General features: G+C 41.8%; 1 protein-coding gene across 1 annotated transcript in view; it reads left to right on the top strand.

The window, feature by feature from the left end:
• LOC136876862 (cysteine protease ATG4B) overlaps positions 1 to 24,366 on the top strand; it is a 197,328-nt gene that overhangs the window by 33,481 nt on the left and 139,481 nt on the right. Inside the window, exons 3-4 of the mRNA XM_067150621.2 lie at positions 13,267 to 13,444; positions 13,530 to 13,609. Of these exons, the coding sequence (XP_067006722.2) occupies positions 13,267 to 13,444; positions 13,530 to 13,609 (258 nt within the window). The remainder of the gene's footprint in view (positions 1 to 13,266; positions 13,445 to 13,529; positions 13,610 to 24,366) is intronic.

The following is a 24,366-nucleotide window of genomic DNA, read 5'->3' as shown; positions in this document are numbered from 1 at the left end:
ATGTCACTTACTTTACTCACTGTCAGCCGTAAACATAGTAGAGTCATTGAACTGTTAAAATATACCAGTAAAATACAATTGGCTTAAAAAATATCTCCATGTAAACTGGTTCTAAGGAACACTTGTGAAGGTTGACAAGTGCGATTCAATCAAAATAAATTATGAGACTCAATAGATTACTTATAAGAGAATTAGTCTTAACAAAAGAAAAAAACTTAGTAAAATGTTAGCATGTAAAAGATCTCTGGCCACAGATCGCTCATCAGAATTCCGTTTTCTCTGCCATGGTGGAAGAGTAAAACAGAACATTAAAATTGACGTGCAGGTAGTCTATGCAGCACCAAATAAAAATGCCTGCATGAGGTAACTGTTACCTAGACACCCTAATCCAACCTTCCCTATGAGATCAGTCCTCTCTTCAGGGTCATTGCCACTTTCATGGCATTCTCTCCTATTAGCCCACCTATCAGAGTTCAACCAGCGCAAAGAACTGCGTGTTGCCTCTAGTGAAAGCCATAGCTTTCTCTGAAGCTGATTTATGGGTAACATCTTCATTTTCTGGTTAAGATTATGTTGGAGTTGTCACTCTCACAAAGCATTTTAGAGCAGTTCATTAGGCTGCTCCTAACATAGAGTAGGTTCCAGTGGGGACTATCATCCCACCCTCCGTGGCATTGAGATGATGGCAGTACAGTCTACTCCATTACTATGTCCACCTTCATAGTATAACAGTTAGCACTATTAGTTGTTATCTATGGAGACCCAGGTTTGATTAACAATACTGCCAGAAATTTAAGATTAACAGGAGGGCTAGTATAATGTCAGAAAGATATATGGAGCTCACCTCCATTGGAGATGAGCCTGAAAAGAGCTACACCAGCTCTGAACAATGGCGTTATTGTTACCATTGTTTTGGTTGTTACAATGTTTTGTTTTTAAACATTCCTTTAATTGTCTCTTATGACCATAGTTAACACATGTCAGCCAGTACTCCTTCATCTTGATAGTGGCCCTCGGATCAGTTTGCACCAGGTCGTCTTCTCACTCTTTCTAGAAGATCTTTTATCCAGTGTTCCCACATCCTGAACTCCTTTCTGTCATGAAACAGTGTATCAGCTTCTCCCACATTGCAGTTGTCCAAAGTCATGAGAAGATAAAAAATCCTACACGGTATTCCCATCTTAGGCATTCGAGACACATGACTGTAGAACATAAGACAACAGGAGACAGCTTTTCTAATTTTTTCATTTAACGTCACGTGATATTCACCTTCAGAATTTTGATGTGTCCTAGAATCATCCTTAAGAACATCCTCTCTTTCATTTCAGTCCTCTCCATCTCAACATGATGAGTAACAACCAAAAAGACCACTGTGCTGTAGTGACCATGAGATCCTCTCTATCTCACAGTGATGAGTGATGACCAAGCAGACTGCTGTGGTGTAGTGACCATCTCTCTATCTCACAGTGATGAGTGTACAGCAAGCAGACTGCTGTGGTGTAGTGACCATGAGATCCTCTCTATCTCACAGTGATGAGTGATGACCAAGCAGACTGCTGTGGTGTAGTGACCATGAGATCCTCTCTATCTCACAGTGATGAGTGTACAGCAAGCAGACTGCTGTGGTGTAGTGACCATGAGATCCTCTCTATCTCACAGTGATGAGTGATGACCAAGCAGACTGCTGTGGTGTAGTGACCATGAGATCCTCTCTATCTCCCAGTGATAAATGATCACCAAGCAGACTGCTGTGGTGTAGTGATCATGAGATCCTCTCTATCTCACAGTGATGAGTGATGACCAAGCAGACTGCTGTGGTGTAGTGACCATGAGATCCTCTCTATCTCACAGTGATGAGTGATGACCAAGCAGACTGCTGTGGTGTAGTGACCATGAGATCCTCTCTATCTCCCAGTGATAAATGATCACCAAGCAGACTGCTGTGGTGTAGTGATCATGAGATCCTCTCTCACAGTGATGAGTGATGACTAAGCAGACTGCTGTGGTGTAGTGACCATGAGATCCTCTCTATCAAACAGTGATGAGTGATGACTAAGCAGACTGCTGTGGTGTAGTGACCATGAGATCCTCTCTATCTCACAGTGATGAGTGATGACTAAGCAGACTGCTGTGGTGTAGTGACCATGAGATCCTCTCTATCTCACAGTGATGAGTGAACACCAAGCAGATTGCTGTGGTGTAGTGACCATGAGATCCTCTCTATCTCACAGTGATGAGTGATGACCAAGCAGATTGCTGTGGTGTAGTGACCATGAGATTCTCTCTATCAAACAGTCATGAGTGAACACCAAGCAGACTGCTGTGCTGTAGTGACGATGAGATCCTCTCTATCTCACAGTGATGAGTGAACACCAAGCAGATTGCTGTGGTGTAGTGACCATGAGATACTCTCTATCTCACAGTGATGAGTGAACACCAAGCAGACTGCTGTGCTGTAGTGACCATGAGATCCTCTCTATCTCACAGTGATGAGTGAACACCAAGCAGATTGCTGTGGTGTAGTGACCATGAGATCTTCTCTATCTCTCAGTGATGAGTGATCACCAAGCAGACTGGTGTGCTGTAGTGACCATGAGCTCCTCTCTATCTCTCACTGATGAGTGATCACCAAGCAAATTGCTGTGGTGTAGTGACCATGAGATCCTCTCTATCAAACAGTCATGAGTGATCACCAAGCAGACTGCTGTGGTGTAGTGACCATGAGATCCTCTCTATCAAACAGTCATGAGTGATCACCAAGCAGATTGCTGTGGTGTAGTGACCATGAGATCCTCTCTATCAAACAGTGATGAGTGAACACCAAGCAGATTGCTGTGGTGTAGTGACGATGAGATCCTCTCTATCTCACAGTGATGAGTGATGACTAAGCAGACTGCTGTGGTGTAGTGACCATGAGATCCTCTCTATCTCACAGTGATGAGTGATCACCAAGCAGACTGCTGTGGTGTAGTGACCATGAGATCCTCTCTATCTCACAGTGATGAGTGATGACTAAGCAGACTGCTGTGCTGTAGTGACCATGAGATCCTCTCTATCAAACAGTGATGAGTGAACACCAAGCAGATTGCTGTGCTGTAGTGACCATGAGATCCTCTCTATCAAACAGTGATGAGTGAACACCAAGCAGATTGCTGTGCTGTAGTGATCATGAGATACTCTCTATCTCACAGTGATGAGTGAACACTAAGCAGATTGCTGTGGTGTAGTGACCATGAGATCCTCTCTGTCTCACAGTGATGAGTGAACACTAAGCAGATTGCTGTGCTGTAGTGACCATGAGATTCTCTCTATCTCACAGTGATGAGTGAACACCAAGCAGACTGCTGTGGTGTAGTGACCATGAGATCTTCTCTATCTCTCAGTGATGAGTGATCACCAAGAAGACTGCTGTGCTGTAGTGACCATGAGATTCTCTCTGTCTCACAGTGATGAGTGAACACTAAGCAGATTGCTGTGCTGTAGTGACCATGAGATACTCTCTGTCTCACAGTGATGAGTGAACACCAAGCAGACTGCTGTGGTGTAGTGACCATGAGATCTTCTCTATCTCTCAGTGATGAGTGATCACCAAGAAGACTGCTGTGCTGTAGTGACCATGAGATCCTCTCTATCTCACAGTGATGAGTGAACACTAAGCAGATTGCTGTGGTGTAGAGACCATGAGATCTTCTCTATCTCACAGTGATGAGTGAACACCAAGCAGACTGGTGTGGTGTAGTGACCATGAGATCCTCTCTATCTCACAGTGATGAGTGATCACCAAGCAGACTGCTGTGGTGTAGTGACGATGAGATCCTCTCTATCTCACAGTGATGAGTGAACACCAAGCAGACTGGTGTGGTGTAGTGACCATGAGATCCTCTCTATCTCACAGTGATGAGTGATCACCAAGCAGACTGCTGTGGTGTAGTGACGATGAGATCCTCTCTATCTCACAGTGATGAGTGAACACCAAGCAGACTGCTGTGGTGTAGTGACCATGAGATCCTCTCTATCTCACAGTGATGAGTGAACACTAAGCAGATTGCTGTGGTGTAGTGACCATGAGATCCTCTCTATCTCACAGTGATGAGTGATGACTAAGCAGACTGCTGTGGTGTAGTGACCATGAGATCTTCTCTATCTCACAGTGATGAGTGATGACTAAGCAGACTGCTGTGCTGTAGTGACCATGAGATCCTCTCTATCTCACAGTGATGAGTGATCACCAAGCAGATTGCTGTGCTGTAGTGACCATGAGATCCTCTCTATCTCACAGTGATGAGTGAACACCAAGCAGACTGCTGTGGTGTAGTGACGATGAGATCCTCTCTATCTCACAGTGATGAGTGAACACCAAGCAGACTGCTGTGGTGTAGTGACCATGAGATCCTCTCTATCTCACAGTGATGAGTGATGACTAAGCAGACTTCTGTGGTGTAGTAACCATGAGATCCTCTCTATCAAACAGTGATGAGTGAACACCAAGCAGACTGCTGTGGTGTAGTGACCATGAGATCCTCTCTATCTCACAGTGATGAGTGATGACTAAGCAGACTGCTGTGGTGTAGTGACCATGAGATCCTCTCTATCTCACAGTGATGAGTGATGACTAAGCAGATTGCTGTGGTGTAGTGACCATGAGATCCTCTCTATCTCACAGTGATGAGTGAACACCAAGCAGATTGCTGTGGTGTAGTGACCATGAGATCCTCTCTATCTCACAGTGATGAGTGGACATTAAGCAGATTGCTGTGGTGTAGTGACCATGAGATCCTCTCTATCTCACAGTGATGAGTGATGACTAAGCAGACTGCTGTGGTGTAGTGACCATGAGATCCTCTCTATATCACAGTGATGAGTGAACACCAAGCAGATTGCTGTGGTGTAGTGACCATGAGATCCTCTCTATATCACAGTGATGAGTGATGACCAAGCAGATTGCTGTGGTGTAGTGACCATGAGATCCTCTCTATCTCTCAGTGATGAGTGATGACTAAGCAGACTGCTGTGGTGTAGTGACCATGAGATCCTCTCTATCTCACAGTGATGAGTGAACACCAAGCAGATTGCTGTGGTGTAGTGACCATGAGATCCTCTCTATCTCACAGTGATGAGTGATGACTAAGCAGACTGCTGTGGTGTAGTGACCATGAGATCCTCTCTATCTCACAGTGATGAGTGAACACCAAGCAGATTGCTGTGGTGTAGTGACCATGAGATCCTATCTCACAGTGATGAGTGATGACCAAGCAGATTGCTGTGGTGTAGTGACCATGAGATCCTCTCTATCTCACAGTGATGAGTGAACACCAAGCAGATTGCTGTGGTGTAGTGACCATGAGATCCTCTCTATATCACAGTGATGAGTGAACACCAAGCAGATTGCTGTGGTGTAGTGATCATGAGATCCTCTCTCACAGTGATGAGTGATGACTAAGCAGACTGCTGTGGTGTAGTGACCATGAGATCCTCTCTATCAAACAGTGATGAGTGATGACTAAGCAGACTGCTGTGGTGTAGTGACCATGAGATCCTCTCTATCTCACAGTGATGAGTGATGACTAAGCAGACTGCTGTGCTGTAGTGACCATGAGATCCTCTCTATCAAACAGTGATGAGTGAACACCAAGCAGATTGCTGTGCTGTAGTGACCATGAGATCCTCTCTATCAAACAGTGATGAGTGAACACCAAGCAGATTGCTGTGCTGTAGTGATCATGAGATACTCTCTATCTCACAGTGATGAGTGAACACTAAGCAGATTGCTGTGGTGTAGTGACCATGAGATCCTCTCTGTCTCACAGTGATGAGTGAACACTAAGCAGATTGCTGTGCTGTAGTGACCATGAGATCCTCTCTATCTCACAGTGATGAGTGAACACTAACTAGATTGCTGTGCTGTAGTGACCATGAGATTCTCTCTATCTCACAGTGATGAGTGAACACCAAGCAGACTGCTGTGGTGTAGTGACCATGAGATCTTCTCTATCTCTCAGTGATGAGTGATCACCAAGAAGACTGCTGTGCTGTAGTGACCATGAGATTCTCTCTGTCTCACAGTGATGAGTGAACACTAAGCAGATTGCTGTGCTGTAGTGACCATGAGATACTCTCTGTCTCACAGTGATGAGTGAACACTAAGCAGATTGCTGTGGTGTAGTGACCATGAGATTCTCTCTATCTCACAGTGATGAGTGAACACCAAGCAGACTGCTGTGGTGTAGTGACCATGAGATCTTCTCTATCTCTCAGTGATGAGTGATCACCAAGAAGACTGCTGTGCTGTAGTGACCATGAGATCCTCTCTATCTCACAGTGATGAGTGAACACTAAGCAGATTGCTGTGGTGTAGAGACCATGAGATCTTCTCTATCTCACAGTGATGAGTGAACACCAAGCAGACTGGTGTGGTGTAGTGACCATGAGATCCTCTCTATCTCACAGTGATGAGTGATCACCAAGCAGACTGCTGTGGTGTAGTGACGATGAGATCCTCTCTATCTCACAGTGATGAGTGAACACAAAGCAGACTGCTGTGGTGTAGTGACCATGAGATCCTCTCTATCTCACAGTGATGAGTGAACACTAAGCAGATTGCTGTGGTGTAGTGACCATGAGATCCTCTCTATCTCACAGTGATGAGTGATGACTAAGCAGACTGCTGTGGTGTAGTGACCATGAGATCTTCTCTATCTCACAGTGATGAGTGATGACTAAGCAGACTGCTGTGCTGTAGTGACCATGAGATCCTCTCTATCTCACAGTGATGAGTGATCACCAAGCAGATTGCTGTGCTGTAGTGACCATGAGATTCTCTCTATCTCACAGTGATGAGTGAACACCAAGCAGACTGCTGTGGTGTAGTGACCATGAGATCCTCTCTATCTCACAGTGATGAGTGATGACTAAGCAGACTTCTGTGGTGTAGTAACCATGAGATCCTCTCTATCAAACAGTGATGAGTGAACACCAAGCAGACTGCTGTGGTGTAGTGACCATGAGATCCTCTCTATCTCACAGTGATAAGTGATGACTAAGCAGACTGCTGTGGTGTAGTGACCATGAGATCCTCTCTATCTCACAGTGATGAGTGATGACTAAGCAGATTGCTGTGGTGTAGTGACCATGAGATCCTCTCTATCTCACAGTGATGAGTGAACACCAAGCAGATTGCTGTGGTGTAGTGACCATGAGATCCTCTCTATCTCACAGTGATGAGTGGACATTAAGCAGATTGCTGTGGTGTAGTGACCATGAGATCCTCTCTATCTCACAGTGATGAGTGATGACTAAGCAGACTGCTGTGGTGTAGTGACCATGAGATCCTCTCTATATCACAGTGATGAGTGAACACCAAGCAGATTGCTGTGGTGTAGTGACCATGAGATCCTCTCTATATCACAGTGATGAGTGATGACCAAGCAGATTGCTGTGGTGTAGTGACCATGAGATCCTCTCTATCTCTCAGTGATGAGTGATGACTAAGCAGACTGCTGTGGTGTAGTGACCATGAGATCCTCTCTATCTCACAGTGATGAGGGAACACCAAGCAGAATGCTGTGGTGTAGTGACCATGAGATCCTCTCTATCTCACAGTGATGAGTGATGACTAAGCAGACTGCTGTGGTGTAGTGACCATGAGATCCTCTCTATCTCACAGTGATGAGTGAACACCAAGCAGATTGCTGTGGTGTAGTGACCATGAGATCCTATCTCACAGTGATGAGTGATGACCAAGCAGATTGCTGTGGTGTAGTGACCATGAGATCCTCTCTATCTCACAGTGATGAGTGAACACCAAGCAGATTGCTGTGGTGTAGTGACCATGAGATCCTCTCTATATCACAGTGATGAGTGAACACCAAGCAGATTGCTGTGGTGTAGTGACCATGAGATCCTCTCTATCTCACAGTGATGAGTGATGACCAAGCAGATTGCTGTGGTGTAGTGACAATGAGATCCTCTCTATCTCACAGTGATGAGTGAACACCAAGCAGATTGCTGTGGTGTAGTGACCATGAGATCCTCTCTATATCACAGTGATGAGTGATGACCAAGCAGATTGCTGTGGTGTAGTGACCATGAGATCCTCTCTATCTCTCAGTGATGAGTGATGACTAAGCAGACTGCTGTGGTGTAGTGACCATGAGATCCTCTCTATCTCACAGTGATGAGTGAACACCAAGCAGATTGCTGTGGTGTAGTGACCATGAGATCCTCTCTATCTCACAGTGATGAGTGATCACCAAGCAGATTGCTGTGCTGTAGTGACCATGAGATCCTCTCTATCTCACAGTGATGAGTGAACACCAAGCAGACTGCTGTGGTGTAGTGACGATGAGATCCTCTCTATCTCACAGTGATGAGTGAACACCAAGCAGACTGCTGTGGTGTAGTGACCATGAGATCCTCTCTATCTCACAGTGATGAGTGATGACTAAGCAGACTTCTGTGGTGTAGTAACCATGAAATCCTCTCTATCAAACAGTGATGAGTGAACACCAAGCAGACTGCTGTGGTGTAGTGACCATGAGATCCTCTCTATCTCACAGTGATGAGTGATGACTAAGCAGACTGCTGTGGTGTAGTGAACATGAGATCCTCTCTATCTCACAGTGATGAGTGATGACTAAGCAGATTGCTGTGGTGTAGTGACCATGAGATCCTCTCTATCTCACAGTGATGAGTGAACACCAAGCAGATTGCTGTGGTGTAGTGACCATGAGATCCTCTCTATCTCACAGTGATGAGTGGACATTAAGCAGATTGCTGTGGTGTAGTGACCATGAGATCCTCTCTATCTCACAGTGATGAGTGATGACTAAGCAGACTGCTGTGGTGTAGTGACCATGAGATCCTCTCTATATCACAGTGATGAGTGAACACCAAGCAGATTGCTGTGGTGTAGTGACCATGAGATCCTCTCTATATCACAGTGATGAGTGATGACCAAGCAGATTGCTGTGGTGTAGTGACCATGAGATCCTCTCTATCTCTCAGTGATGAGTGATGACTAAGCAGACTGCTGTGGTGTAGTGACTATGAGATCCTCTCTATCTCACAGTGATGAGTGAACACCAAGCAGATTGCTGTGGTGTAGTGACCATGAGATCCTCTCTATCTCACAGTGATGAGTGATGACTAAGCAGACTGCTGTGGTGTAGTGACCATGAGATCCTCTCTATCTCACAGTGATGAGTGAACACCAAGCAGATTGCTGTGGTGTAGTGACCATGAGATCCTATCTCACAGTGATGAGTGATGACCAAGCAGATTGCTGTGGTGTAGTGACCATGAGATCCTCTCTATCTCACAGTGATGAGTGAACACCAAGCAGATTGCTGTGGTGTAGTGACCATGAGATCCTCTCTATATCACAGTGATGAGTGAACACCAAGCAGATTGCTGTGGTGTAGTGACCATGAGATCCTATCTTACAGTGATGAGTGATGACCAAGCAGATTGCTGTGGTGTAGTGACCATGAGATCCTCTCTATCTCACAGTGATGAGTGAACACCAAGCAGATTGCTGTGGTGTAGTGACCATGAGATCCTCTCTATATCACAGTGATGAGTGATGACCAAGCAGATTGCTGTGGTGTAGTGACCATGAGATCCTCTCTATCTCTCAGTGATGAGTGATGACTAAGCAGACTGCTGTGGTGTAGTGACCATGAGATCCTCTTTATCTCACAGTGATGAGTGAACACCAAGCAGATTGCTGTGGTGTAGCGACCATGAGATCCTCTCTATCTCACAGTTATGAGTGATGACTAAGCAGACTGCTGTGGTGTAGTGACCATGAGATCCTCTCTATCTCACAGTGATGAGTGAACACCAAGCAGATTGCTGTGGTGTAGTGACCATGAGATCCTATCTCACAGTGATGAGTGATGACCAAGCAGATTGCTGTGGTGTAGTGACCATGAGATCCTCTCTATCTCACAGTGATGAGTGAACACCAAGCAGATTGCTGTGGTGTAGTGACCATGAGATCCTCTCTATCTCACAGTGATGAGTGATGACTAAGCAGACTGCTGTAGTGTAGTGACCATGAGATCCTCTCTATCTCACAGTGATGAGTGAACACCAAGCAGATTGCTGTGGTGTAGTGACCATGAGATCCTCTCTATCTCACAGTGATGAGTGATGACTAAGCAGACTGCTGTGGTGTAGTGACCATGAGATCCTCTCTATCTCACAGTGATGAGTGAACACCAAGCAGATTGCTGTGGTGTAGTGACCATGAGATCCTCTCTATCTCACAGTGATGAGTGGACATTAAGCAGATTGCTGTGGTGTAGTGACCATGAGATCCTCTCTATCTCACAGTGATGAGTGATGACCAAGCAGACTGCTGTGGTGTAGTGACCATGAGATCCTCTCTATATCACAGTGATGAGTGATGACCAAGCAGATTGCTGTGGTGTAGTGAGCATGAGATCCTCTCTATCTCTCAGTGATTAGTGATGACTAAGCAGACTGCTGTGGTGTAGTGACCATGAGATCCTCTCTATCTCACAGTGATGAGTGAACACCAAGCAGATTGCTGTGGTGTAGTGACCATGAGATCCTCTCTATCTCACAGTGATGAGTGATGACTAAGCAGACTGCTGTGGTGTAGTGACCATGAGATCCTCTCTATCTCACAGTGATGAGTGAACACCAAGCAGATTGCTGTGGTGTAGTGACCATGAGATCCTCTCTATCTCACAGTGATGAGTGAACACCGAGCAGACTGCTGTGGTGTAGTGACCATGAGATCCTCTCTATCTCACAGTGATGAGTGAACACCAAGCAGATTGCTGTGGTGTAGTGACCATGAGATCCTCTCTATCTCACAGTGATGAGTGAACACCAAGCAGACTGCTGTGGTGTAGTGACCATGAGATCCTCTCTATCTCACAGTGATGAGTGAACACCAAGCAGATTGCTGTGGTGTAGTGACCATGAGATCCTCTCTATCTCACAGTGATGAGTGAACACCAAGCAGATTGCTGTGGTGTAGTGACCATGAGATCCTCTCTATCTCACAGTGATGAGTGAACACCAAGCAGACTGCTGTGGTGTAGTGACCATGAGATCCTCTCTATCTGACAGTGATGAGCCATATGCTGCCTCATTATGCATTTATGTTTTACTGCATTTGTAAGTTCAATATAATGGGTGTTGAAACTTCTGCCTGTTTTACATATGTAGTTGATGCACTTCAGTCCGTAAATACCTGAGTGCTTATATTTGTTCGATTTATTAACTGACATAGAATTATGAAAAATAAAAGAATTATTGTTAAATGTTCTAAATGCTATTTTGAAATTACGTCTTTTGAATAAATTGTTAATATTGTAAGTGCTGGTGTTATTGAAAGTAAAGTAAAGTAAACTCATGTCCTCGTCCCGAGGTGGAGCAGCTCTTTTCAGGCACACCCCCATTGAAGGTGAGCTGCATGTACAATTTTAACCACGTACCAGCACTCCTGCAATTCTTAAATTTCTGGCAGTACCAGGAATCGAACCCGGGCCCCTGAGGACAACACGACAGCTAATAGTGCCAGCCGTTACCCTACGGAGGTGGACATATTTATTTTGGGTTTGTCCTCTTTAACTAGGTTAGACTTGGGTTTGTGTTTTACTTTAGAAGTAATTTTGTTCACAAGTTTCCTATCAAGGGTTATGAATTTCATGTTGTTGGTCTGTATTGAACAGCGAATAACATATAAATTATGCACAGTAGAATCTTGGTGTTGAATAGGTGGAAAGCTCTACTGTGCATAGTTTATATGTTACAAATTTCATATTCTAACCATTATTGCTATCTATTCTGTGAGTGATGTATATTTCTTTGTTGAGGTTTTTGGGAGATAATGGGATGTTAAGGGCTTTATGGATCATACTATACACGGCTCTTTTTTTAGCATTAGGGTGGGAGTGTGGAAGCTCTTGACGAAGTGATTAGAGAGTGGCACCAAAAATTGCAAGGAATAGGTGGTATACAAAGGAGATACAAGAACATACGAATTGAAGTTGACTGTTTCACCTTTACAGATGTCATTGGGGTTCTGTCAGAACCAACAGAGGAGCTCAGGAACAAGCAAGTAAGGCAGGCCAAAGATGACGTGTTGTGTGTGAAATGGGTATCTTCCTTTACAATGAACAGCATTTCACACAAAGCGTTACTTCTATGAGAAGACACAGCACATGATCAACATCAAAACAGCATCTGGATTTATGACAGTAGAGGGAGAAAAGATTCAGAAAGAGAAGAAATTTAAATATCTGGGAGAGGAACTGATATAAAAAATCAACAAGATGAACTTGTCGTTTACTAACTAATTATGAACACCTACAGCAAGAAGATTTTTATCGATGCCAAACTCAGACATTACCAGACAGTGATCCATCGAGGAGTCTTATATGGAGCTGAATGTTTGAAACGTACAAAATCAGTATTGGTCAAAAAATTGGAACTGGTGGATGACTGGGACCCCATAGAACAGAGGATGGATCATACAGAAATAAAGAATTGTACCTCAAGACAGAAAAGATCTCAGACACCATCCAAAAGAGGAGAGCTATATTCTTCATATGGACCTGAGAAGACTGATCAAGTAGGCAGTAAGGAAAACTACAGGAGGTGAAGAAAGACTTGAAAGAAATGGGAATGTGAGGATCAGAAATCAGCAACAGGGAGTTTCTAAGATGCTGGACCCAAGCAGCATGGATGGAAGAGAGGAAGAGATGGCTGTGAGAAAGAATGAAGAAGTGGTGGATCAAAGCCCAGAAGCAACTGAAATTGAACGAATGTGGTCCAAAGTCAGCTAAAATGGAGGAAGAGGAAGAAGAAATTAAACATAAAGTGAATTATGCAGTGAATGTCAGTTTTTAACAAATGTTACATCCTGTAAGTAAATTTAAAAAATTAAAAATTTGTTCAGCTGAATCGCATGAAACATAAAACGAAACATGCAGTAAAACATTACTCTGTCACTTCCGTGGCTACTAGAGTTTGCTCTTCCTAATTTTTGAAATCCTTCTTTTCATGAACCAGTTTTTCAATACATGGAGACAATGTTTGAGAAACTATGATCTGACAACTGGCTGACAACAGCTGCACAATGAGAAGTCTGCTGCCCCCTGACCCTTTCCAGCCATCCCCAAAGGTGCTCTCATGTTCCAAGTTAGGGAGCTGGCTGAGCCTCACTCTGATGCAGTCATACAGTTCAATGTTTTACAGTCCTGTTACCAGCTGATATTTTCTTCACAGGTGCAGACTGGATATGGACACCAGAAACTCAAGATCAAACTTACTTAAAAATTCTTCACTTGTTTGAAGACCACTTCATGGAGCGCTATTCGGTCCATCAAATTGCAATGATGGGAACACAGGAAGGCAAGAAAGTTGGACAGTGGTTTAGTCCCAACAATATAGCTCAGGTTCTCAAGTAAGACCATATACTGTACTGTACTTACAGATGACTATGTGAATTGTAACTTCTTTGTGTTGAAATGTGAAATATTTTATTTCAGAAAATTGTCTCTTCATGAGTACTGGACCAAGTTTGTAGTTCATGTGGCTCTCCATAACACGGTCATCATTAATGAAATCAGTATGTATTTAATAACTTACATGCATTTTCTATAGAAATTAGACAGGCTTTTTCAATTATTCTGAATGTATGAGGTCTGTTCAAAAACTACCACAGTATTCTTCCAGCTTTTTCCAAAATAATTAGTTATCACTCAGCAGCTGTTTGCGAGTGTGTTGTGATCGTCTGAATACTATGAGCGGAAAATGTTTACAGACACCATAGAAAGTGTAATGGTAAGGTTGAACGAGAAAGTGTGTTTGATAGCCATTTTTTGACATCACTGGTTGTGTACCATGAATTCTTACCTGAGGATCAAATGGAGAACTACTTGTATTATCTCAAAGACTTGAGACGTTTCAGAGAAAAAAACCAGACTTGTGGAGAAAAAACAGCTGGAGCTTCCACAAGCTCACATATGATTCATTAATTTTTGAAGAACACAAACAATATTGTACTCACCTGACCACTTAGAAGATATTTTCCTATTCCCCAAACTGAAATTCACCTTGAAAGGACAAAAATTTCAGTCAAAGTAAGAGATCGAACTGAAATCGCACACAGAACTGTGCGAAATTCCCCAAATTGCCTTCCATAAGTAAAGACATTTATGTATTAATACAAGAGGGGAGAGCAATTTTAATTAACCTACAGATAAACTGTTCAGAGTTCAGTTATTTTTGAACAGACCTTGTAAACCATTGCAGGTTGGATGATGTAAGAATGATAGGAGTGTTACCGTGTTTTGGTGGTAGTTATGCATGAAAGAAGGTGCTGGGTGGTGAATAGGTCTCAAGCTACTAAAGTGAAATTAATTTTAAAATTTAACAAGGTTATATTTTCTTTTCAAAATTAGGTAACAACAAATAGAACAGGTACTTAGTAGCCGAAACACGATTGAAAAATACATTTACATAGGTACCCCATTTGGGGCTTCAAAAGTCAGTAACATAATTCTTGAGCAATGAGCCCAACCTTACAATGAACACCATACAACAAAGGGGCCGAAAACCCCCAAACATGCCAGAAACATTTGCTTCCAATTACACCCCAAAAGCCTCCTTGAGGCAGAGACACAATTTTCAATAAAGGGCAACTTCCCCTTAAAATACAAGCCTATCATAGGCCACTCCGAACTCCACTTTTAAGCTGTCCTCCAAGGACGTATACACAGGGGTAAAATACCCAACCTACTGAGGTCTGTTAAATGACAAGAAAGTTAATACATGACCTCTAAAATACAATTTGAGAGGAGGCGAATTTGCACTCCTAATACACTTTGCTTAAGACATACTTGGCACTAGGCCGTTAATACAAGGGCTAATCCCATACTACAGAGGTGACTTAATAGCAATTTACATTACATTACGGAAGAATTGGTTGAGAAAAATAAGTTCACCTCAAGACGATGTGAGTGGGAGCTCGAGAGGGTTAAGCACTCTCTATCCCGATATGTCATTTTAAAAGAGAATATATGAAAAGAGTAGTTACATTTTAGAAAAAGGTTACATGGTTGAACGCTTAGAACCCGCCCCGAAAGTTAAACTGCTGAGCTAGCAAAGAAAGAAGTTATTAATCGGCCATTACCTTGTTGTTGACCGCTGCCGAAGAAAGAGGCGCTTCCCGCCCCCTGCTATGTACTTAACACACTGAAAGATGGAACAGAAGTGGCGCAGAGACCCAAAAATCAGCAGTTTATATCCTCTCGCGGAAGGTTCTAGGCGTTAGGGGAATGAAAACACCCGCCCACAATAATTTTATTGGCTAGGGTACAGAAACATATCCAAGTTGGGGGAAAATACATCGGATTGGTCGGAAATTACTAAAAGAAATTCGGGATTGGATAAACCTAAAACAAGGGGAAAAAGAGGGGTATACAGCCAACTTAAACAATAACAGAAGGAAATTTAACAAGAAACAAACATTTGAAATAAAAATTTCTCCAACAAAATAGTTCTTTGACTCCGCACTAGGGTGCACTATTGGTGATCTTCAGTAGTGTCCTCTAGGAGAGAAAGTTTACACTTCTTACTTCAAGCGAAACAAAAACACATCAAAAATGACACAGTTCAAAAACTCAAAATTTTCCACGTGGTGACATCTTCTGAGAAGGTAAAGAATTAACAGCGTAGATAAAGTTCAGACTTCCTCCAGCAGAGGAGTTTCACCTGGCGCAATTTTTAAATTAGCGGCGTGGAGGTGTACTGCCCGGTACAAGGAGCTTTAGTGCATTTATATATTAGTGCAGAATCTTTAGCATTTTCCACAATTAGTTATGTTAGCATCTAGGATTTTGTAGCATTTTACAATGGAAATGATATTTTTGATGTTATAAATGTTATTAATTGGATGTTAAAAATGTGTAAGCTACTGGGTTTTATAGATTTTTGTGTTTCAAGTCAAGCAAATAACTAAAGTAACATACAAAATCAATATGACATCGTGAACACATAAACTGATAAAGATTGATATGATATATTATCTACATGCATTTAGAAACAGTATTCAAGGAAATGGATGATTTTGTCACTTGAAATCTTAGGAAAGGGAAATGAATAGTACATATCCCACGTCGTTCCATCTTAAGCGATGGGTCGGCAAACGAGGCTTCTCCACCAGTTGCGGTCCCTGAACTTCTCTCCTTCTTGAATGAATAGTGTATTGGGAAAATCAGTTGAACTCATTGTAAATCCTAGGGAATCACTCGTTGGCTGAACGGTCAGCGTACTGGCCTTCGGTTCAGCTGGTCCCGGGTTCGATTCCCGGCTGGGTCGGGGATTTTAACCTTAATTGGTTAATTCCTACGGCACAGGGGCTGGGTGTATGTGTTGTCTTCATCATCATTTCATCCTCATCTCGACGCGCAGGTCTCCTACGGGCGTCAAATAGAAAGACCTGCACCTGGATATCCTGGCACTAAAATCCATACGACATTTTACTGGAGAGATGTCAAGAATATTCAGAAAATCTCTATTTAATAGGAAATATTTCTGTTGAAGTCATCAACAATGTTTTCATAGGAAGCAGAACAAAGATAGCAGTGAATTTGTTGTTGTTGTTGTTGTTGTTGTCGTGCCATCAGTCCGTAGACAGGTTTGATGCAGCTCTCCACCCCACCCTATACTGGTACTACTCCATCTGCTGTAATCTGTTTGTCATATTCACTACCACTACCATTCTTACTGCACACTGCCCCCAGAAACCAACTGAACAAGTCCTCTGTATCTCAACCCTCTTGGAGCCAGGGGGTTGTGCGAGCAACCGCCCTTTAAATTGCCAAAGCCAATCAGATCGGCCTTTAAAAATCCAATCGGAAGTTTCCAGAGCCAGCTTAAAATTCTGTGATGTACGTAATTTTGAGGCAACCTATAGTGATGTGCATACTTGTGTGACAACCTGTAGTAAAGGGGCTACACGTTATTGTGTGCCTGACCTTGCTTTGGCAGTTCTAAGACGGGTGTTAGAGTGTCGTTTCCGGTGTTTACAAATACCAGTTAGTAAGAGATTGCTCCTTGCAGTGAGTGGATTTATGACAGCAAAATGGCAAGTGGTTCATGTGATATTTTCTCAGCAGATATTGATGACAATAAATTAATGCAGTATTTGGAACAATGTGAAGTTAACGCGGATGATTTACCGGAGAGCGATAGTGAATTTAGTTCAGAGAGTAGCGACGAAGCCCAGAATCACCGCAGCTAAAGAAGAGACGTTTATTTGTATCTAATGGCTCTAAAGCTACTGTGAATATGGTGGTAGATGAAACTCGTGACAACAAAGATGATGATGTTGATGATGTCTCAGGAGAACATTTTGTGGAAATTTTTCCCAATGAACCCGACGACATTCCTCAACCTCCTGTCTTTTTCATGGAACTTCTTGGACCTAAACATGTCTTTCCGTCCTATTCTCCACCCATATCATACTTCAATTTACTTTTCACTTTATTTCCTAAACCTTTTAATCACATACAGTCTTCTATCATTACATAAATGCCGGTCTCCGTGGGCCAAGTTTAGCATGCCTGCCTCTCACCCGGAAGTCAAGGGTTCGTTTTCTGGCCAGGTTAAGAATTTTTACCTGCCTGAGGGTTGGTTCGAGGTCCATTCAACCTAAGTGACTCTAAGTAATTGCAATTGAGGAGATATCTGGGGGTGAGAGGGAGAACCTGGTCTAGAAAACCAAGAATAATGAGAGAGAGGATTCATTTCACTGACCATGCCTCACCTCACAGAGAGTTACAATAATTGAAAATCTTCCACCTTTTTGATACTTTTTATTTGCTTTTTAGCAAATTATTATTTGTAAACAGCACATGTTTCGTTCTCACTTGGGAACATCTTCAGCTGTTGTTAAGCTTAGGTGAATCGCTAAGTTTCTGAACACATTATTTGCAAGTACATTGATCCTCTTAAAGACTACTTGAATACAAATTAAATTAAAATGATGTTAAAACATTGTGGGGATTAATGGGTTAATGAAATGAGACTGGATGATTACATAGTTGGTCAACTTAAAAACTATATCTATTCATTGGAATAGTTGTTAAAAGTTTCACTTTGTTACATTAAAAATGTCTGTTTGTCTTCCGGTTAAAAGGTTTTAAAAATGATTGGCTTCATGACACTGTTCAAATTGTTGTTGAATGTTTTTTCTTTCACTCCTTCCAGGTAGGCTGTTATTTATTTTGAGCTTGCTTAATGTGCCCTAAATTGAGTCTATTGCAGAACTTTGAAGCTGATTGCTGGTCAATGTTTGGGAAGGGAGCTTCGTCTCAATTTCTTACTGTTGTTAGACTCCAATTCTACAGTAGAATCTACAGTAGGATACAGAATTGAAAAATTCAGACTCATGACCAAGTTCGAGAATTTGTACATTTTCTTGGACCAGAAATACAACATAAATAAAAACCTAAATGATCCAATAGACAACAAAAGCCCTCTATATGATCAAATAATAATTTTGTTTAATAAGTTAAATCTTCAAGACAAACATTTTTTCGATGATTTTAAGACAATATCAATAAGCTCTCCCACTAAGCCGATAAACATATCACGCCACTCCTCCTCTCCGAATGCACACAACTCCTCCCCATGTGGCAACCGCAAGCCTTCTCAAGTCCACTCCCCCTCCACCAAGACGAGACACTTACAATATGAGGAGCAGAATGTTAGTGACTGCCAGTATTTCAAAAACCTCTCAAATAACAAGACAACAGTCCAACAATATTAAAGGTAAGCGTTAACACCACAGGCTGAAAGTTTACGCGTAAATCCTCCTTTTTTTTCTTTCTTTTTCTCAACCTAATTAATTGTGGATTTCTCCTTCCTTTCAGAGCTTGTATACATTGGACAGTTTAACATTAGTAACTTATACCACAGTTTGACAGCCCCTTTCAACTTGTAAACCAACATCTGAACACCCTAACAACAGAAGCACACCATCAACATAGAATATTGTTCAACAGAAAAAGATAATCAATGACACTTCAGCAGTCCTCCTTAAGTTGTTAATTAACTATTCAGCATAGGTTCTCAAGTAGAATTACGACATGAAAGAACGTCTTTCTGCGCTAGGCTCACTATCAACACAGAATATTGCTCAACAGAAGAAGATGGTCTAATGACATTTCAACAGCCTCATTAAGTTGTTCTCTAATAAATAATTCAACATAGGTGCTGAAGTAGAACTATGACATAAACATAACGTCTTTGTGGGGTTGTTACAAACTAAAAAATTAGAACTTATTCACTACTTTTGAATAAGACTATATCAAGTACAGATGCTAAGGTCCAATATTACGAAAAATGGCTCAGTGTTGGAGTGCATTTCCTTATTAGTTGATATATAATCATTTGTATTGTTCTATACTCACTTCCATCATTTTGTAACAAAACTTTCATTCATATTCAACATTGACCATGGCTCAAGGCCATCAGTACTGTTAATTTTCACTTGTACCTAAATCAAGTTACTCATATAATGACAGCTTTTTTAAGTGAAGTTTTTTAATGTATTCAATTTTGTAGTAGATTTTAGATACCTGATACGGTTTGGTACTTTTTTTATATATTCAATTTTGTAGTAGATTCATGTTTGTGGGTTACTGTAGTCACGTCCTAGTTCGTGAACCATGGGCAACGGCTGAGTGGCCTAGTAAGTGGTCCTGAGAGTCCAGTTGCTATGGAATGGGAGTGGGCATCTCCGACATATTCTGAGTCGTGGCCCTCCTTGTGCTCAGGCGGCTAGGACTACAAAATTCACCAGTGGTCCATAACCCGTTAGAGGAGAGATCCTCACTTGGACTATATGCAAGTAGGGCAGCATCCTGCTTCATGAATTTACCAAGCTCAGAACACTTTAAGCAAGCCTTGGACCTATGGGAGTAATGGAGTCCCACTCCCATTTGACAGGCGAGGGACTCCTTGGAAACAACTTGGCGAACAAAATGGAATTCGATGGGGAGCTGTCAATATTAATGGGGCTTATGGAAGAAAGAAGGTAGAACTGGCTGAGTCAGCAAAGAGGATGCATCTGGATGTGCTAGGAGTAAGTGATATTCGGGTAAGGGGAGATAAGGAGGAAGAGATAGGAGATTATAAAGTGTACTTGACGGGTATTAGAAAGGGAAGGGCAGAGTCTGGGGTAGGGCTCTTTATCAGGAATACCATTGCACGCAACATAGTTTTGGTTAGGCACGTAAATGAGCGAATGATGTGGGTAGATTTGTCAGTGGGAGGAATTAGGACAAGAATTGTGTCCATGTATTCACCATATGAGGGTGCAGATGAGGATGAAGTTGACAAGTTTTATGAAGCATTGAATGACATCGTGGTCAGGGTCAACAGCAAGGATAGAATAGTGCTAATGGGGATTTCAATGCGAGAGTTGGAAATGGAACTGAAGGATACGACAGGGTGATTGGTAAATGTGAGGAGGATATGGAAGCTAATGGGAATGGGAAACGTTTGTTGGACTTCACTGCTATTATGGGTTTAGGAGTTACGAATACATTCTTCAAGCATAAGGCTATTCACTGCTACACAAGGGAGGCTAGGGGTACCCGATCCATAATAGACTATATTTTAACCGACTTCGAATTCAAGAAGTCGGTTACGAATGTACGAGTTTTCCGGGGTTTTTTCGATGATACAGACCACTATCTGATCTGTGGTGAACTAAGTATCTCTAGGCCTAGGGTAGAGAAAGTGAAATCTGTCTGCAAACGAATAAGGGTAGAAAATCTCCAGGATGAGGAAATTAGACAGAAGTACATGGATATGATTAGTGAGAAGTTTCGAACAGTAGACAGTAAGCAGGTTCAGGATATAGAAAGTGAATGGGTGGCATACAGGGATGCTGTAGTAGAAACAGCAAGGGAATGCCTAGGAACAACTGTGTGTAAAGATGGGAAAAGGCGAACATCTTGGTGGAATGATGAAGTGAGAGCAGCCTGTAAACGTAAAAAGAAGGCTTATCAGAAATGGCTCCAAACAAGGGCCAAGGCAGACAGGGATTGGTACGTAGATGAAAGAAACAAAGCGAAACAAATAGTTGTTGAATCCAAAAATAAGTCATGGGAAGATTTTGGTAAAAACCTGGAAAGGCTAGGTCAAGCAGCAGGGAAACCTTTCTGGACAGTAATAAAGAATCTTAGGAAGGAAGGGAAAAAGGAAATGAACAGTGTTTTGAGTAATTCAGGTGAACTCATAATAGATCCCAGGGAATCACTGGAGAGGTGGAGGGAATATTTTGAACATCTTCTCAATGTAAAAGGAAATCACCATGGTGGTGTTGCAAACAGCCAAGCTCATGGGGAGGAGGAAAATGATGTTGGTGAAATTATGCTTGAGGAAGTGGAAAGGATAGTAAATAAACTCCATTGTCGTAAGGTAGCAGAAATAGATGAAATTAGACCTGAAATGGTGAAGTATAGTGGGAAGGCACGGATGAAATGGCTTCATAGAGTAGTAAAATTAGCGTGGAGTGTTGGTAAGGTACCTTCAGATTGGACAAAAGCAGTAATTGCACCTATCTATAAGCAAGGGAACAGGAAGGATTGCAATAACTATCGAGGTATCTCATTGATTAGTATACCAGGCAAAGTATTCACTGGCATCTTGGAAGGGAGGGTGCGATCAGTCATTGAAAGGAAGTTGGATGAAAACCAGTGTGGTTTCAGACCAGAGAGAGCCTGTCAGGATTAGATTTTCAGTATGCGCCAGGTAATTGAAAAATGCTACGAGAGGAATAGGCAGTTGTGTTTATGTTTCGTAGATCTAGTGAAAGCATATGACAGGGTACCGAGGGAAAAGATGTTCGTCATACTGGGGGACTATGGAATTAAAGGTAGATTATTAAAATCAATCAAGGGCATTTATGTTGATAATTGGGCTTCAGTGAGAATTGATGGTAGAATGAGTTCTTGGTTCAGGAGTTAGACAAGGCTGTAATCTTTCACCTTTGCTGTTTGTAGTTAACTTGTATCATCTGCTGAAAGGTATAAAATGGCAGGGAGGGATTCAGTTAGGTGGAAATGTAGTAAGCAGTTTGGCCTATGCTGACGACTTGGTCTTAATGGCAGACTGCGCCGAAAGCCTGCAGTCTAACATCTTGGAACTTGAAAATAGGTGCAATGAGTATGGTATGAAAATTAGCCTCTCGAAGACTAAATTGATGTCAGTAGGTAAGAAATTCAACAGAATTGAATGTCAGATTGGTGATACAAAGCTAGAACAGGTCGATAATTTCAAGTATTTAGGTTGTATGTTTTCCCAGGATGGTAATATAGTAAGTGGGATTGAATCAAGGTGTAGTAAAGCTAATTCAGTGAGCTCGCAGTTGCGATCAGCAGTGTTCTGTAAGAAGGAAGTCAGCTCACAGACGAAACTATCTTTACATCGGTCTGTTTTCAGACCAACTTTGCTTTACGGGAGCGAAAGCTGGGTGGACTCAGGATATCTTACTCATAAGTTAGAAGTAACAGACATGAAAGTAGCAAGAATGATTGCTGGTACAAACAGGTGGGAACAATGGCAGGAGGGAACTCAGAATGAGGAGATAAAGGCTAATTTAGGAATTAACTCGATGGATGAAGCTGTACGCATAAACCGGCTTTGGTGGTGGGGTCATGTGAGGCGAATGGAGGAGAATAGGTTACCTAGGAGAATAATGGACTCTGTTATGGAGGGTAAGAGAAGTAGAGGGGGGCCAAGACAACGATGGTTAGACTCTGTTTCTAACGATTTAAAAATAAGAGGTATAGAACTAAATGAGGCCACAACACTAGTTGCAAATCAAGGATTGTGGCGACGTTTAGTAAATTCTCAGAGGCTTGCAGACTGAACGCTGAAAGGCATAACAGTCTATAATGATAATGTATGTATGTATGTTTTAGATTGATTTTAACCAGGTACCTGATACGGTTTGGTACTTTTTTTATATATTCAATTTTGTAGTAGATTTTAGATTGATTTTAACCAGGTACCTCATATGGTTTGAGGTAATAATATGGCTGATGATGCCAAATAGGAAACGACAAAACATGTACCAATTCTTATTTTAATGAGGATTTAACTCTAACATATTGAGTTGTATTGAATAGGTGGAAGAGAAATAAATTTCTTACATTTATCATAACCTTTCTAACTACTGGTAATTCTTTACTGCAGCATGCTCAGACATGTATCATAAGAGATGTGGCTTTCAATAAGAGCATAGTAAATACCCCTGAACATCCCACGAGAGAATTTATATCTCAATCCACTAAGGATACCGATCACAGGGATAATTTTATTACAGGTAGTCTCCACCTGATTACTCCACAATAGATTATCATCTATAATCAGTCCTAAAAATTTAGTATTCCGCACTCTCATTACTCTATGATTGAAGAAAAACATATTTGTATCCACATTCAATGCATATAAAGGTTTGTAAAATATTATGTAGTTTGTTTTGGTTAGGTTAATGGTTAATCAATTGGAATTAAGCCATGTTTCAAATAATATAATATCCTGCTGCATAGTATGTTCAGTTTCATGATTGCTAAAGCCTATATAGAAAATATTAGTGTCATCAGCAAAAATCGATAGTCTTCCATTTAACCTAAGTTACCAATATCCTCAATATAGATTTTTTTTAAAACAATAAAGGCCCTAGCACAGACTCCTGAGAACACCAAGTGAGATCGTATTTGCATAGCTCTCAGTATTATTACATGTTACAAACTGCTCCCTGTTAGAGACTGATAATCAACAAACAAATCCAGTGCAGAACCTCTAATGCCTGCTGCTTCAAATTTATTTTATAGAATTTTATGAACAACTGTTTCAAAAACCTTTTTAAGATCTAAATAAGCCAGTTGTTAACATACCTGAATCTAAGGCTTGTTGTAGTCCTCAATAGCATTACTGGTACTCAAGTGAGGTAAGAAACCATATTGAAATTTATAAAAACATGTATTACAGTCATCATCATCCTAAACCATCTCCAGTTTCCCGGGTGTGGTATATGAGCCTTCTCCATCTCATCCTGTCCTTGTACCATTCTTCCTCCACCAACTTGTCCCAATCGTGACCTCTCAAAAGTACATCGTTCTTAACTTAATCTATCCATTTCCTTCGTGGCCTTCCCAGGGGTCGTCTCCTTGTACTTTTCTGTCAAATTCCTTCCTTGCAGTTCTGTTTACTGGCATCCTCTTCATGCGACCAAACCACTTCAGTCTTGATATCTGAATCTTATTGAGGAGAGAATCATCTATTCCTACGTTTTCTCTAATT

This window comes from Anabrus simplex, chromosome 7, assembly GCF_040414725.1.
Source record: "Anabrus simplex isolate iqAnaSimp1 chromosome 7, ASM4041472v1, whole genome shotgun sequence".
NCBI classification, from domain to species: domain Eukaryota; kingdom Metazoa; phylum Arthropoda; class Insecta; order Orthoptera; family Tettigoniidae; genus Anabrus; species Anabrus simplex.
The sequence above is the reverse complement of the archived record's forward strand: the minus strand, read 5'-3'. Positions and strand labels throughout refer to the sequence as shown.